The sequence below is a fragment of the Engraulis encrasicolus genome, chromosome 16 (assembly GCF_034702125.1).
Source record: "Engraulis encrasicolus isolate BLACKSEA-1 chromosome 16, IST_EnEncr_1.0, whole genome shotgun sequence".
Classification (NCBI taxonomy): Eukaryota; Metazoa; Chordata; class Actinopteri; order Clupeiformes; family Engraulidae; genus Engraulis; species Engraulis encrasicolus.
Window position 1 is genome coordinate 23,942,403 of NC_085872.1, and position 14,825 is coordinate 23,957,227.

At 41.6% G+C, this 14,825-nt stretch overlaps 1 protein-coding gene across 1 annotated transcript; it reads right to left on the reverse strand.

Moving 5' to 3' along the window:
• Window positions 1–300: 300 nt before the first annotated feature.
• On the reverse strand, window positions 301–11,397 carry c16h5orf22 (chromosome 16 C5orf22 homolog). The gene is made up of 9 exons (XM_063220313.1): window positions 11,111–11,397; window positions 9,527–9,672; window positions 7,376–7,525; window positions 6,729–7,158; window positions 5,787–5,849; window positions 5,172–5,293; window positions 3,278–3,344; window positions 2,761–2,900; window positions 301–1,530 (listed from the first exon to the last, which is right to left on the reverse strand). Exons 1-9 carry the CDS (start codon window positions 11,177–11,179, stop codon window positions 1,383–1,385), a joined length of 1,335 nt encoding a protein of 444 aa, XP_063076383.1. The 5' UTR covers window positions 11,180–11,397; the 3' UTR covers window positions 301–1,382.
• Window positions 11,398–14,825: the final 3,428 nt, after the last annotated feature.

Below are 14,825 nucleotides of genomic sequence, written 5' to 3' on the forward strand. Positions count from 1 at the left end.
TTATGGATATTGGATATTATTCTACATTGGATATTGTTCTAATGCCATGCTTATGCACACAAAGAAATAAATTAGTTTCATCAGAAGGTTGCAAGTTCTGATCTCACCCTCACCTCACCCTTAAACCTCCATCCATGGCTGAAGTGCTCTTGACCAATGCACCTAACACCCTGTGTTAGTAGCTTTTTTAGATTGCTGAAACGTTTCATTCAATAATTTTCTGCTTTGGCATACTATAGCACAGCAAGCCATTTTCTAAGTTACGTTACATGCATAAAGAATATGTACACATATACAATGTAAACTCAGGATGTTTTATTAAAATGTCAAAAACACAAAAGGAGTGTACAACACTTGTGTCTGTGTCAGATTCTTACTACGCTCTCAACCATTTTAAACAGTAGTAGCATATAGGCTACAGTAAGTACAGTAAAACCCTGGGGCATAGTAGTCAACATTTCCCCTTCCACAATGTAATACCACACAAATGGTTCTACTAAGAGGGGAATTTAAGAACAGAAAAAAATAAAAATGTTTTCCCAGACTGTGTGCATTTAAATCCATCAACAGTGTTATCACACTGATAATGCATTAAAGCAGACATTGGGATCCAAAAGTAGAACATCAAAAAGCCTAAAAAAAAATCTTTAGCTTTCTCCTAAGCCTGTAGTCTATTTAAAACATGGGAAGTGCTCCCTCCCTACGTTCTTGACTAATCAGAGGGTAAATGAAATGGCTGTTATTTCTCAACAGATACAGTAATTATATTTCATCTGTTCCATTTATCTGTGTCTTATTTACAGCGAAAATGAAGGTAGACAGTGGTTACAGTTAAGCTGAACAGACCTCCGCTTTTACTTGAACAACTTCGTCCACAAAGGGGACAGGGTTTGGTGAACATCGTGCAGGGTGGGGGAGGGCAATACTTTTTAACATCATGTCTAAAAGTCAGCATTTCATACTCTTGCCATCTACAGAATGAATGTTTTCAGCTTAAGCTCTTTTGATATTTGATTTACTTCCAAATTTAGAATGTATATGACGACAGAGATCCTGCCAACTGCACCTTTTAAGTAAAGTGAAGTGCTTGCAGCATTTCAAGTGCAGTGCACATCTTGCTCCATATTATTGGAGAGAGTTATTTGGAAATAGCCCACGCGTGTTTTATGATACCGTACACCTGATGGCAGGCTTCTGTTTTTATAAGCAGACCCAGATACTGCGTACATTGAGAAAAACAAAATACTGTAGGTGCATCACAATGCTACACCAAATGACTTACAAAGTTAAATAAGTTTTTGCTTTGAAAAAATAAACCTATAAAAGGTGCCCTCATCAAAGATAATCTTCAGAGAGATATGTGAAGAGTGTGCTCCCCCGCCTCAAGACGTCTGTGAAGTGCTGCCAGCTGCCTCAGTGTCGTAGTCCTTAGACACTGCCAGTGACCCATACTGTTTCTCCAGTATGCCCAGCACCCTGTTCTGGATGGAGTCTACTTGGTCTGTTGGGCAGTATTCATCCAAACTGGACCTGAAATTAGAATAGAATAAAAAAAAAGAAGTTAACTCTGACGGGATGTGTTCTTTGAATGCAAGCTAAGCATGTAACACAATGGTTCTCAACCTTTTTTGAACAAATGCCCCCGGCACCTCATCCTAAGCCTCCCAAGTATTAAATAATTTAAATGGACTAATGCCCCCAATGACAACTAAGCACCGGCCCCTCTCAGCTGTATCCTTCTCAACGCCCTCCTTAAGCTCCCCAATGCCCCCTGGGGAGCTGTACCGCCCCCGTTGAGAAACACTAATGTAACATGTTCATAATGGGAAAGCCCTCGATGTGAAGCTCAAATGCAGGGAGAGATGCCATTGACATAGGTAATGTGGTGTGGAAGTTCATTTTTAAGGATAATCATTTATATTGGATCTGCTCTGGTACAGAGTGAAGGCCCATAAGACACAGTGACTACGAATGCAGCATAATATGCCAGTAAACAGAGTACAATACACCCAGTACATACTTTCACACTGTAGCACCAATGGCTCAAAATAAAGATAAATATACAGATACAAACATGGGCATAGTTTATGGGGTGGATGGAAGGACACTGTGCATACATGTACCACTTCTGGGGTTATCTTAAAGTGCCCCAACCACTTTAAAACAAATACTAGAAATGCACTCAGTCTTTCTGCCTTGTTTATAAGGAGTTAGAAAACTGGAATGTCAAAATTCGCCCTATCCCGCAATGGTGAAGAATCTTTTCAAAATGTCAGCCAAATCCGTTCATAACTTTTTGAGTTATCCTGCTAACAGACAAACAGACAGACAGACAGACAAACAAACCAACACCACCGAAAACATAACCTCATTTGGCGGAGGTAATAATAATAATAATGTAAAAATATTAAAGGGGTATGCCACTATTTTGGGGCTTAATACAGTTAAAATCTTTGGATGGGGTTTATAAAGGTGGTAAAGTGTCTTATTTTTCATGCAAGCATGCTACACGGATCCATTGACTTTCACTAGCTTAGCGACACATTTCCTCTTTTAACTTGTCTTAAAGCAAGACAACGCTTAACATGAAAAAGAAGACACTTTACCACCTTTATAAACCCCAGCCAACGATTTTAACTGTATTAAGCCCCAAAAATAGTGGCATACCCCTTTAACCCTTGACCATTTGTCCCCACCACTTTCTAAACCAAATCTACACCACTGGATGCAGACGCCAGGCATCTGTTTCAGCCGTCTGACCTGGACATGGTGACGATGGTGGGCTTGGGCAGGGGCTTCAGGAAGAGCTCGACGGCAAGCAGCAGCTGCTGGATCTCCTCCTCTGTGCTGATGTGGTGCGGCAGCTCCGAGAAGTCACAGGTGAGGCCGGCCTGGTGCACCTGGGGATCACAGCACAGCAGCCAATCAACACCAGCAATCGCTGCAGTTATTTTGACATTTCATTTTGAGCTTTTTTCTCCCAAGCACATTCAATGACAACTGAGCATGCTAATGTTATTTATACATATACTTTGAATGATTGATTGATTGATCACTAAGCATCTTGTGGGGAGGGTAAAGGGGAAGCGTAAGCAAAATGGTAGGAAAGTACAGGAGGGCTAGTTGACGTTGGGGCAATCCTAAGGGCCACACATTTGCTGCATGGACCCCCTTTGACAATAGCATCAATACCATTAATACCAATAATAATCAATATTTTATTAACATAGCATTCAACACTGCTGAGGTTTAAAAAATGGGCTACGGCGTCATTCACCATTTCATAATCAGGAGATTCCATCCTATTCTTCAGGCTGCGCACCAGATGGACTAAAGGGCTCATTCTGGAATCAGAGAGAACAACCACAAGCTGTTATGAGCTGATGACCGCAGCACATCATGAATAAAACATGTTAGTGTTACAACTTAACAACCATGTACCATGTACTACCATACCACATGGGCATTTACCTCGAAGGAATGGGAAATGGAAAAAAGCAAAAACGATGGGAAAAGCAAAGTCTTTGAAAACGTCGTCCCCATTGTTTCTGCTGCTCACGATTCTCAAGTGTACAGGAGTACACAGGGCCAGTGTTGGCCATTTTGGTGCCTTACTTACAGTAAACACAACGGCCAACTGCATACCCCAATCAAGATGGGAGGAACACAGCATTGAGTTTGGAGAGGGCAGCAACCTCATTCAATTTGCTAATTTTGCATTGCTGACGCCTTTTAGCACAGCAGGTGTTTTTAATGTGAAATATGCCACCATTAAGATTGTGTTTTACCCCCTACTTCAACCAGCTTTGGTACTAATAAATAATAATAATAGGCCGCCCAAATTTGCAGAAGAGCTCCTTCACATCATCTCAATAACGATGTGAAATTACACCTGTGCAACTCCATACTTAAACCCGCTGTTCCCTTGGAGCTAATGTGCTGCCTCCCATTGACTAAGCCTCTACACCTGGTGTCTAAAGAGAGCACTTCTTTCTTCAAGGTTGTCTCCCTGTCTGTTCTAGCACTGATTATCTCCTTATCACCGAAGGACACACGTGTTTGGAAACTACCGTGTCTGATGCTATATGCTTGGGGTTTTTCTTTGTCTTCACGCACCACCTACTGTACACACTCATGTCCTTCAAGGTGTCCTTACAATATCTTCTCTAGAGCCCTTCATTTAATGTCAAATGATTACCTTTTCGGTTTCACCACTGCCATTTCATGGTTGGATGCATCCTACTGCAGAGCCACATTGGACTGGTCTGTTCTGGTCTGGTCTTTTCTGGCCTATTGGCAGCAGGGAATGTGATACTGCCTTTCCTGTTCAATAATTGCAGGCTTCAGACAGGCCCAAGATTAGACAGTATGGACGGCACTAACTACATTTCCTTGTATTTCCTTCTCAATTCCTCCAACAATTTCTTTAGATTTTAAATGCTGATGGACACCAAAATACTTTTTATCATCTAAAAATGACTTTGTTATCCATTAAAGGTGCACCGTATAGGATGGTGGCTAAAGTAGTTATTGCAATTATGCTTCTCATTGAAACAGCGCTGTCTACTACCAAATTTGATCTTTACATGAATATTTACTACATAATGAACTAATATTTACTAGTGTGACCAAAGTGCAGTGAGTTTTGCAGCTAAAAAAGGCTATTTCTGGAAGTTCAAAATGGCGAAGAGATCTAATGGAGAAGATCCCCATTTTCATGTATGAAAAGTGCAATTTTCCCCATCATAATGAATACTTAGAATTTGCTGATGGTGGTAAGTATTCATGAAAAAGGTAACATTTGTGAATGGGGCAGCATGAATTCTAGAAACAAACTGCTAAAAATATTATACAGTGCACCTTTAAGAGAGCATGTAAATACCACTATTGCATTATGATTGTAATGGTGGTTTTTCATTTCCGCCAGCTCTACTATCGTCAACATGGCACTGAGCGGCTCTGCTATGGCTTACTGGCATGGAATGAAATGCTGCCCTTGCTCGTGTCAAACTGACCCCGTGTCTGTGTGATTGCAGGTGAGTGTGTGTCCTCTGTGTTTGTGATCGCATGTGAGTGTGTGTGTGTGTACGTGAGCGCGTGTGCGTGTGTGTGTGTGCATACGTGTGTGTGCTCGCTGTGCATGTATGTGCACACGATGTCATGATATTTACCCTGGGTTGGCGGCCCAGCGCTCCAGCGCCTCCTGGCCGTCATCCTCCAGCAGGTCAGCGAAGGTGGCCTCCAGGTCCTCCAGCTGATGAGTACGTCTGTCCACACAATCACACAGCTCCTCCTGGGGGAGCAGAGGCACCGGTGAGAGAGCGGCCACAGGCCAAACACAGACACAGAGCCGCACACAGCACACATATGGAGAAAATGTCTATAGTTGTCATTTGACAGGACTCGACAGGATTCAGAAGAACGAGAAACGTTTCTTTTGTCCTTGCGCAGCAAACATGAATGTGGAGTTATCATAAAACAAGGCTTTCGACAGTGGTCAGGAGAATGGGAATGACTTAGTAATGGCTTGCTTTTCAAATATTAACAAATTCAAATGATCAAATCATGAAATTGAACTAACAACAAAACAACAACACACACACATAGTGGTGTTGGTGCGTCTTTGTGTCTTTGTGTGTGTGTGTGTGTGTGTGTGTGTGTGTGTGTGTGTGTGTGTGTGTGTGTGTGTGTGTGTGTGTGTGTGTGTGTGTGTGTGTGTGTGTGTGTGTGTGTGTGTGTGTGTGTGTGTGTGTGTGTGTGTGTGCGTGTTCCTGAACTTCTTTTACCTCAGTAGGGTTCTCGCTGGGTTTTCTGAAACCATACAGCTCTTGCAGAAGGAGATACTCTTCCTGTGAAGAATATGATGTTGATGTAACTTTGTGAGAAAAGGTGAGATACATTATTGGCACTTTACTATGGAACAGTGAATCCATTAATTAGTAATCTGGCTAAGAAGACTATGAGTGGATATTCATAATACCCGATTTAGTGCTTTAGGGCTGATGAAAATGTAATATTGTAAAATCCACTGCAACAGATTCTTAAAAAAATCTTCTGACCTTCACATGCTGACCTTCATAAAAGCTGAAGATAAGTATAACATTCCTCTGGAACAACTTATCAGATTTCAGATCTTCTTTCAACACATTTTAATTATTGCTAGTGCATAACAGACAAGGGAATTGGAAAGATTTTCTGGTGTGAGTCCAATATTTTGGCTTTAATCCTTGTACAAGAAATTGAACTCCATAGTGTTCCCATGAAAAGAGAAAAGTTGACATGAAAAGAGCTTTAAATACCTTACAATAAAAATTAGATGGGTTGCAATAGCAGATCGATATTTAACCCATGTTATGGTCTCACACTTGAATATCACTCATGGCTGTAGAAATGTTGCAGTGTTGCACATGTCCTCTTTCATTTGGCTTCCCTTAACATTTAAAGCAAGCAACAAAAAATCTGATTTTTGACTACTATCTCTCTGGGGAATATTGATTGCTAGCAAATTGATTGCTAACAATATTTTAAAGTGTGGACAATAGCCCTCCACTGAATAAAATATGTCAATATGTCAGCAATATAGAGGAAAAGGAATGGCCCTTTTCCCCAAAGGGAGTTATGATGAATCACAGTGGGCAAACAACCAATCAATAAACTGATATTTGCTAATTAATAGTTTTCAAACGATTCATTCATGATTAATAGTTTAATTACAACAAAGTGTTTACCTGCGTGTACAACTCCTTGAAGGGATTTTTGCAGGAGAAAAAGTCAAGGTCAATGTCGAGGATATACGCATCAGACTGGCCAACCATTGACATAAGGCTTTTCACCACTTTGTCTGTTGAGCCATCATTGGCGTCACAGCTTTTCTCAGGCGCGCCTGCCTTGTTTTCAGAGGCAACACTGCCCCCAGGTGGCTCTGACGTGGAGTTGCAAGTGTCCTTACGGTCCGTCTTAGTGCCCCCATTTTCCTCACTGGTGTGTATTTTTAACTGTTTGGCAGACGGTTTCCCCGAGTCACCGTCATGGCCACAGGGGTGTTGTGTGACAGGGTCCACTCTGATGACGCTCAGGTGAAGAGGCTTGGGGTTTTCCAGCTGACCATGCGGGACATACAGCGCATCGCTCAGGAAGTAGTCATCTGTGCTCGTCACTCTGTGTTGTTTACAGGAGGGTGGGTAAACACAATGCCTGGTTTGTAAAACATCTCCAAAATGGACCATGCCTTCATTACATGAAATGCAAATGGTAACTTAAAATAAAGTGTACCAAAAAAATCTTATCTATGGCATTCAAATGCCATGATCTAAAAAAAATAATTGTATATTTATAGAAATGCATGCATATGTTGTAATGGCTCTAGGGTAAATACCTGATTGTAGATGTAGAGGAATCCCGGCCTACAAACATAGAATGCTCGCCCTCTCTGATCTGCTGAGCCCAATATGGGTGTAACCAGGCAACATGAGATATATGCCCAGCGTAGACCATTGGCATGATCCAGTTTTCAATGCTCAGCTCGCTGTGTGAAAGAACATTCTTTGTGACTCTGTGATACATTTAACAAATCAAGCATACATTAAAAAAGCAGACCAAAGCAGAGTGTGAGATTAGTTGCGAGTCAGAGGCAGACTGAGTCCCAAATCCAAAAGCTTTTCTGGTAGGTGCTCTCAAGGTGAATGTTGTCCAAAGTTAGTTGAAAAAAACTTTTCTTCACCAAGGCACTCTAAAATATAGTAAAATGTGTCTTTATTCAAAATTACATGTCTCCTGAGGACTTTTAAAATTGCTCACATGTAGCGAATATCAGACCTTCTTGGGGGCATCATGCAATTTTAAAGGTCCTCAGTGGATATATCTTTTAAATAAAGACATTTTACACTACACTGTGTGCAGAATTATTAGGCAAACATGTTTTTTGACCATATTGTCCATTTTATGCGTATTTTCTTCCACCAACCTTTATGAACATGAAAACCTATTGGATTTAAGCATTCCAGATCATGCATATGTGTATAATAAGATGGGGGTGTGATCAAAGGAGCCCAACACCCAATATCCGGTGTGCATAATTATTAGGCAACTTTGCTTTCTTCTGGGAAAATGGGCCACAAAATAGATCTAACAAACTCTGAAAAGTCTATAAACAATTTTGAAGTCTTCCAGAGGGATGTGGCTCTCTTGAAATTGGCAAGACGTTGGTCAAGTTAGCACCGAAGTATCAAATGCACCGTTGCAAAGTCATCAGTCTCACATGAAATGTCACTGCCAAAATTTGAAGAATTTAAGGTGAAACTACAAAAAAAATATTACCCTGCAGTGCTATCATATTCCAGAATGAAAACTTACATCAGGTGTCCAGAAGAACAGGTTGTAGAGCACTCAGAGACATAGCAAAGGTAAGAAGGGATGACACCAGACAACCATTTAACAAGTTAATTAAGTCAAGACTGGGTCAAGAAATACCCTAGGACAGAGTTTTTAAAGGTATTATGGACTGGTGAAAGTGACTATTGACAGACAGGGTGGATGAGCCCATAGCTGGATCTGTGAGGGAAAAGTTTGCAACTTTCAAGAAGACAATGGTATTTATGCAGTATTCTGCTGGCATTTGAGTAGAACTCAGGAACTCATCTGAGTGTGCACATTACCGATCTAGCCATGGGCTCATCGATCTGGTCCATTAACAGTCACTTTCACAAGTTCATAGAACCATTGACAAAATTGTCTAAAGACCTTTCTTGACCCAGTCTTGACTGCATTTCTTGTTGAGTGGTCTTCAGGTTTCAACCTGTTTTACCTTGGTCATGTCTCTGAGTGCTGAATACAATGTTCTTGTGGACACACGATGTAGGTTTCAGTTCTGGGATATAACAGCACTGCAGGGTAATCATTTTGTGGTAGTTTGACCTTCAATTCTTCTCAATCCGGCAGTTACTTTGTGAGCACAATGCATGTGACACTGATGACTTTGTAACGGTGCATTAGACGGATATGACCAATTTCAAGACAGCCACATCCCTCTGGAAGACTTCAAAATTGTTTATAGACTTTTCAGAGTTTGTTAGATCTCCTTTGTGGCATATTTTCCCAGAGGAAAACAAAGTTGCCTAATAATTATGCACACTAATTTTGCCCTGATATAGGGTATTGGGCCCCTCCGATCACACTGTCTCTTATTATACCAATATGCATGACCTGGAATGCTTAAATCCAATAGGTGTTCATGTCCATAGAGGTTGGTGGCGGAAAATACGCATATAATGGACAATATGGTCAAAAAACATGTTTGCTTAATAATTCTGCACACAGTGTATATTTGAGCGCCTTGGTGAAGATTTGTTTTGCGTTTAAACTAACTTCAGACCAGACTGTCTTTAGATTTTTACACAGCAGTAGAGTTCCATGCATCATTTTAATGAGACATGTTCATACCAAATGTGCTTACCACAAGGCATCTGAAATTTGATGGGCCTAGTGACAGCATTCTAGGTGCTGTCCGATGGTAGACTCTCAAACTCACCTCAACAAAGCTTGCTTGTCAAACACAGTGTCCGCCTGCATGTTCACTGCAATTAACAGGTCTGGATGTGAATCAAGGTGCACCATTTTTACATTTTCCATAGGAAGGTGCTTGGAACCAATGGCTCGATATATATGACGCACCACCTGTCAAAATATATTTTTAAATTAGACTCAAACTTCTGTAGATGTCAGCACAGTAATGCATGAAGCAATAAGCATCAAGCAATCTGTCAATTTGTTCCATGGATTGCCCTTTGTTTGTTTACAATGCCCATTGACTTCACTAGCTTCCACTTTATTTGTGCAAATCGTTACATGCATCTTCTGTCAATGCAAACATCCTTTCATAGTACCAAACAAGCATCACTAATGACCAAAAGTCCCCTCCTCTGACACAATGAGACAAAATCAAAGGAACACGTTGAGCTTCTGCTTGGTGGTGTTGGCTAAAGCAGGAATGAAGAGGGGCTCCAAAACCCCTTGTTGCCAAGTGAGCATGGTGGGGAGTTACTTAGAAAAGCCACAGTAGCCTTCTCTAGAATCATTGCTGCCAAGCCTTTTTACCAGAGCAGCAGCAGTTGAGGGCTTCTTGGTAATACCCCGTAGCCTAGCAAATCACAGCCAAAGCACCTGCTGCTTTTGCAGTAAGCATGCAAGTTTTTGGCATATGAGTAGTAGGCCTGGGTGTAGACTCGGAGTGTAGGGCATGCAATTTGAAAATAATCTTAAGGGGGTATATTAAATCTATAAATTAGTTCTGTATTATATTGTTGTTTGTTTTTATTCACCATGTTCTTGAAACTGTGGAAAGTATTGCATGCTTCTAAAGTGCCCTTTTTGGCATATTTTTGGAGTGTAGCATTTGTGTGATGTAGGCCAGTGTTTCTCAACCTTTTTTTAGGCAAGGCACCCTTTCAATTCATGAAAAATGTCAAGGCACCCCAAACCAACAAGCCGTAACATGGCATCGCATCCGATACCACACAAGCTTAGAAAAGTAACACATTTGGAGACGTCACACGACCTACGTTCGAAGTTGCAGCTGACTGGGGCGACCTATATTTACTTTATTGTGCGTAAATGGCAGATGAAAGATTCCACTTACTGGCATTAACTTATCAATTTAGACAAATATGTATTATATTGCATAATTTATTTATCAGCCAAGTTTCCGCGGCACCCCTAAGGGGGGCCCGCGGCACCCCAGGGTGTCCCGGCACCCCTGTTGAGAAACACTGATGTAGGCAATGTTTTGTTTATTAGTTGTGTATTGGTATTGTACAAATGTTTTGACACAGTGGTTTGAAAGACGGGGATGTATGTTGCAATTGTTTTGTTTGTGTAATTGTAATTACATAGTCTGTGAGTCCTAGACTGGGGGGAAATGACACTACCACAAATAGCATTAAAATGTGCATCACATCCAATATCAATGGGTAGGCTACCGTAAAACATAGAGTAGGACCAACAAGGGCATTGTTAGAGTGCTATGGTACGAAAGAGAACGTCAAACTGCTCCAAATGAGGTGACCTATCCACTGCAGAGAGATTTTTTCCATAAACGTGCGGTGCAATTACTTACATCGTTGTGATCCTCCACAATCCAAACAGGCAACTCTGAATAAGTACGTTTTAGCGCACGCCGACTCATGACTAACCAGTCCTATACAGTAGCCTAGCGGCAATGGCATAAAAGGCTTCGTCTTAACATTGCATGCCAATGCATAGCCTACGTCGCAACAGGCACAATACCCAATGTCTTGGATTTTTCCTAGTCTACTGTAGATTGCAGTTTTACAGTAATTACTTCAAAATGAAAAAAATCCGCTCCTAACCAAGCTGGGAGTTGTATGGTGCTGCACTAAAACAAGTTCGTGCGGAAACATTGGGGTGCCAAATTGTGCCCGACATGTTTCATCACGAGATAGACACTGACAGGCACCCGGCACTTAAATAGCCTATTGTTTTTTTTTTTTTTAGTACACGAAGGTTAAAGAAAATTGACTTATCAACATGTAAAAGGAATATTACAACTACTAATGTAGCCTAAAATCAAAAATAGAGAAGAGAGAACAATAAACATGCAAGCAAGCAAAACAAACTCAAAAATAGGCTACTGAGCTTTGGAGTAGGGCTATACTTTGGTGCATTCATGATTTAGAAATAATGGTTGGAAGAAACTACATATTTTCCATTGGCCTTTAATTATGTAGCCTATTTTCAATAGGGCGTAGGCTTTTAGTCTGTTTAAAAATTGGCCTCTATTAAAAATTCACAAGATGATTTCCTCACTGGACTGACCTAGGCACACATTCATACCTAGGCCTACATCATAATTAGGTCTACACATTTTGATGGAAATGTTTGCTAAGCAGAGCGCGATGTATTCTGTAACCCATTCACAGTTAAATTGAAGCCTACTGCTGCTTACATAGGCCAAAGCTTGTTGCACTGGCACCTTTATGTCATGTAATTATTATGTACCATCTAACATAGCCTATAATAGGTATGGTAGGCCTATTATAAGGGACCTTTTTAGTACCCACTTGGCTGTGTAATTTCGTACCCCACAGATCACCACATGGTAGGCCTACTGGAAGGTGAAGTAGGTAGTCCACGTTTCTCAGAAAGGTAGCCTATAGCAACAAGCTTAGATACACTTCCTTTTCTGAGAGTGTGGTTAACCAAGAAAATTAATTGCTTTGTATAATGCGTGGGCAGCATTTTATCTGTGTGCATTCAAAGATATTAAAGTAAATGTCAGTTCACAATTACTGTATTTTCTGTCTAATATTTGTGTAGGTTTACAAGATTTTAAAAATACTTAAAAAAAAAAAAGAAACATATTTCAGTCCATTGCCATTCTCCCACATTTCCAATAATCGGTGCAGGCATCCAGCCCACTAGGCTATGTCACTGCCTCATCCTTATTCTGAACGTTCAGGCTGAAAATCAAAGCATGTCAGTGGAACGTTCCACTAGCTCAGTGCTGTCGTGCCTTTTCATGTTTAATGCCATCTGCCTTTGACCTCCTTAGTCTGTTTTCTTTCATGCCGTAGCCCCTGGTGATCCTGTCCTCTATCCTCCTGGAGAGCATACTGACACAGTGGCAGAGTTCATGTCAGTGTCTGCCTGCTTGCTTCAGGAAGAGTCTCTCTCTCTCTCTTTCTCTTTCTCTCTCTCTCTCTCTCTCTCTCTCTCTCTCTCTCTCTCTCTCTCTCCTCTCTCTCTCTCTCTCTCTCTCTCTCTCTCTCTCTCTCTCTATCTATCTCTCTCTCTCTCTGTGTATGTGTGTGTGTGTGTGTGTGTGTGTGTGTGTGTGTGTGTGTGTGTGTGTGTGTGTGTGTGTGTGTGTGTGTTTGTGTGCAGGGTAGCGGGCAGAGGGGGACAAAGGTGTCACTTGTCCCGGGCCCAGGGAGAGAGGGGGCCCAGAATTGGATCCGCATTAAATTGTATTGATTGGGCTTGGGACCCTTTCAGATGTCTTTGTCCCTGGCCCAGCCAAAGCTGTCAGCGGCCCTGTGTGTGTGTGTGTGTGTGTGTGTGTGTGTGTGTGTGTGTGTGTGTGTGTGTGTGTGTGTGTGTGTGTGTGTGTGTGTGTGTGTGTGTGTGTGTGTGTGTGTGTGTGTGTGTGTGTGTGTGTGTGTGTTGATATCTCCCACCGTCTTTCTCTCTGTGTCTGAGGTAGCCTATGCTCTTATGTTGAATTATTCTTATGGTGTGTGTCCTGTCCGCTCACCGAAGAGTCCATTCAAACAGAAAAAAAAGTTCTTTGTGAGGAAGATATGTGAGAGAAAGAGAGATGGAGCGGAGAACTTTTACGACAGGCAGTTCACAGGCAATGCTCAGATCTGATCAGGCATGATCTATGTTCTGCAGGACTCGGATTTGGGCCCATTTCAGATGGATTATTAGTTCTGTCTCACAGACAGACTCTGCTGAATAAATAATGGAAGACTGATGGCTTTCCATGTTCCATTCTGCCCCCGCCCCCCTTCTATCTCTCACCCACGGCTCACCTCTCTTCCACTTCCATATGTACTTTCCCATATATTGCTCTTTCCGAGTCTCCCTGTCTGTGTGTTTTTTTCCCTTCTTTTCGAAGGCCACACAGTGCTCTTTTGAAACCTCTCCTAAGGCTGTATGAACAAAAAGAGCATTCAAAGTTTTTTCCCCGTTCACAATGATTTCCTGCTGTATTACATTCTGTATCATTTCGAAAGGTAATCACAATGGAATGTAGGGTTCATATGGAGTACCCACATATTTACTTTCACTTGAATCAACCCCTCAACATGTTTGTTTACATCAATGTATACGATAGAAAAAAAACATCCTGTGCCAAATGTGAAATAGAGCACTTACTGATCTGACGCTACTTCTTTGCTCTATGCACAGTGGATGTCTGTGTGGTCATGCCCACCCCCGCCCCCCAAGCGCTTTCTGTGACTACTCCCCCCCCCCCTTCTCTGCACCCATGTGCTGCTTGAACACCCTTGTCACATTCACTAGCAGTGGGGGACACAAGCCCCACGGGGCGTTCTGATTGGGCACAGCATCAAAGAGCACAGTCCGGTGCAGGTGAGTGGGTGGCTGCTGGGAAAGTGGGCGGCTTGGCTTGGCTTGGCTCAGCTTGGCTTGGCTTGTTTGACTGGAGGGAGCAGGAGACTCCGGAGAGAGAAACCATTTCCAGTTCCCCAAAGCCGATGACTAAAATATTCCACCGAGTGAGAAGAAGACAGTGAAAGGATGACAACCAGAGGGGAGATCTGTTGTCAAGCATGTGAAGAGCTCTTTTCCAAAATGAGATATATCCATTAGAATGTTGGGAACATTGTATTGGGAATTCCATTGAATTGCATTGCAAAATTCATTTTTGAAGAGGTTTAAAAGTATGTTCTCACAGTATTTCAATGGCAAGAATTCACACATAGATGATAGGACTTCTAAACAGTCAATTCCAATATTACAATGCAAAAAGTCAAAAATGGTGTATATAGCGTTTTGGAAAAGAGCTCTTCATGTACTCCCTTTGGCTTTCTCCCCTTTTTTCTCCCCAGTAATCACTAATGTGTTTTCTGCTCTAGATTTCTGCTCCTCTTAATCCCAGAATGTGCATCCACTGCACATTGCCAACTATCCTTAAGGTTTTACAAGGTTAATTTGCTGGGTAGCTCAGCAGCTGACATTTCTAACTTGTAAAGTAAACAGCAGAGCGGACAGTTCACTTATAGTTATAATCAGGTCTGAGATGAGTAATCTTGACACACATGTATAACGTGCATATTGTATTTGTT

Coding starts and splice junctions, on each gene's coding strand:
- c16h5orf22 (XM_063220313.1), bottom strand. CDS start 11,179: ATGAGTCGGCGTGCGCTAAAACGTACTTATTCAGAGTTGCCTGTTTGG. Junction 3,345..5,171: donor CGCTGGGCCGCCAACCCAGG/GTAAATATCATG, acceptor CTCTGATTCCAG/AATGAGCCCTTTAGTCCATC. Junction 2,901..3,277: donor AATCTCCTGATTATGAAATG/GTGAATGACGCC, acceptor TGTGATCCCCAG/GTGCACCAGGCCGGCCTCAC.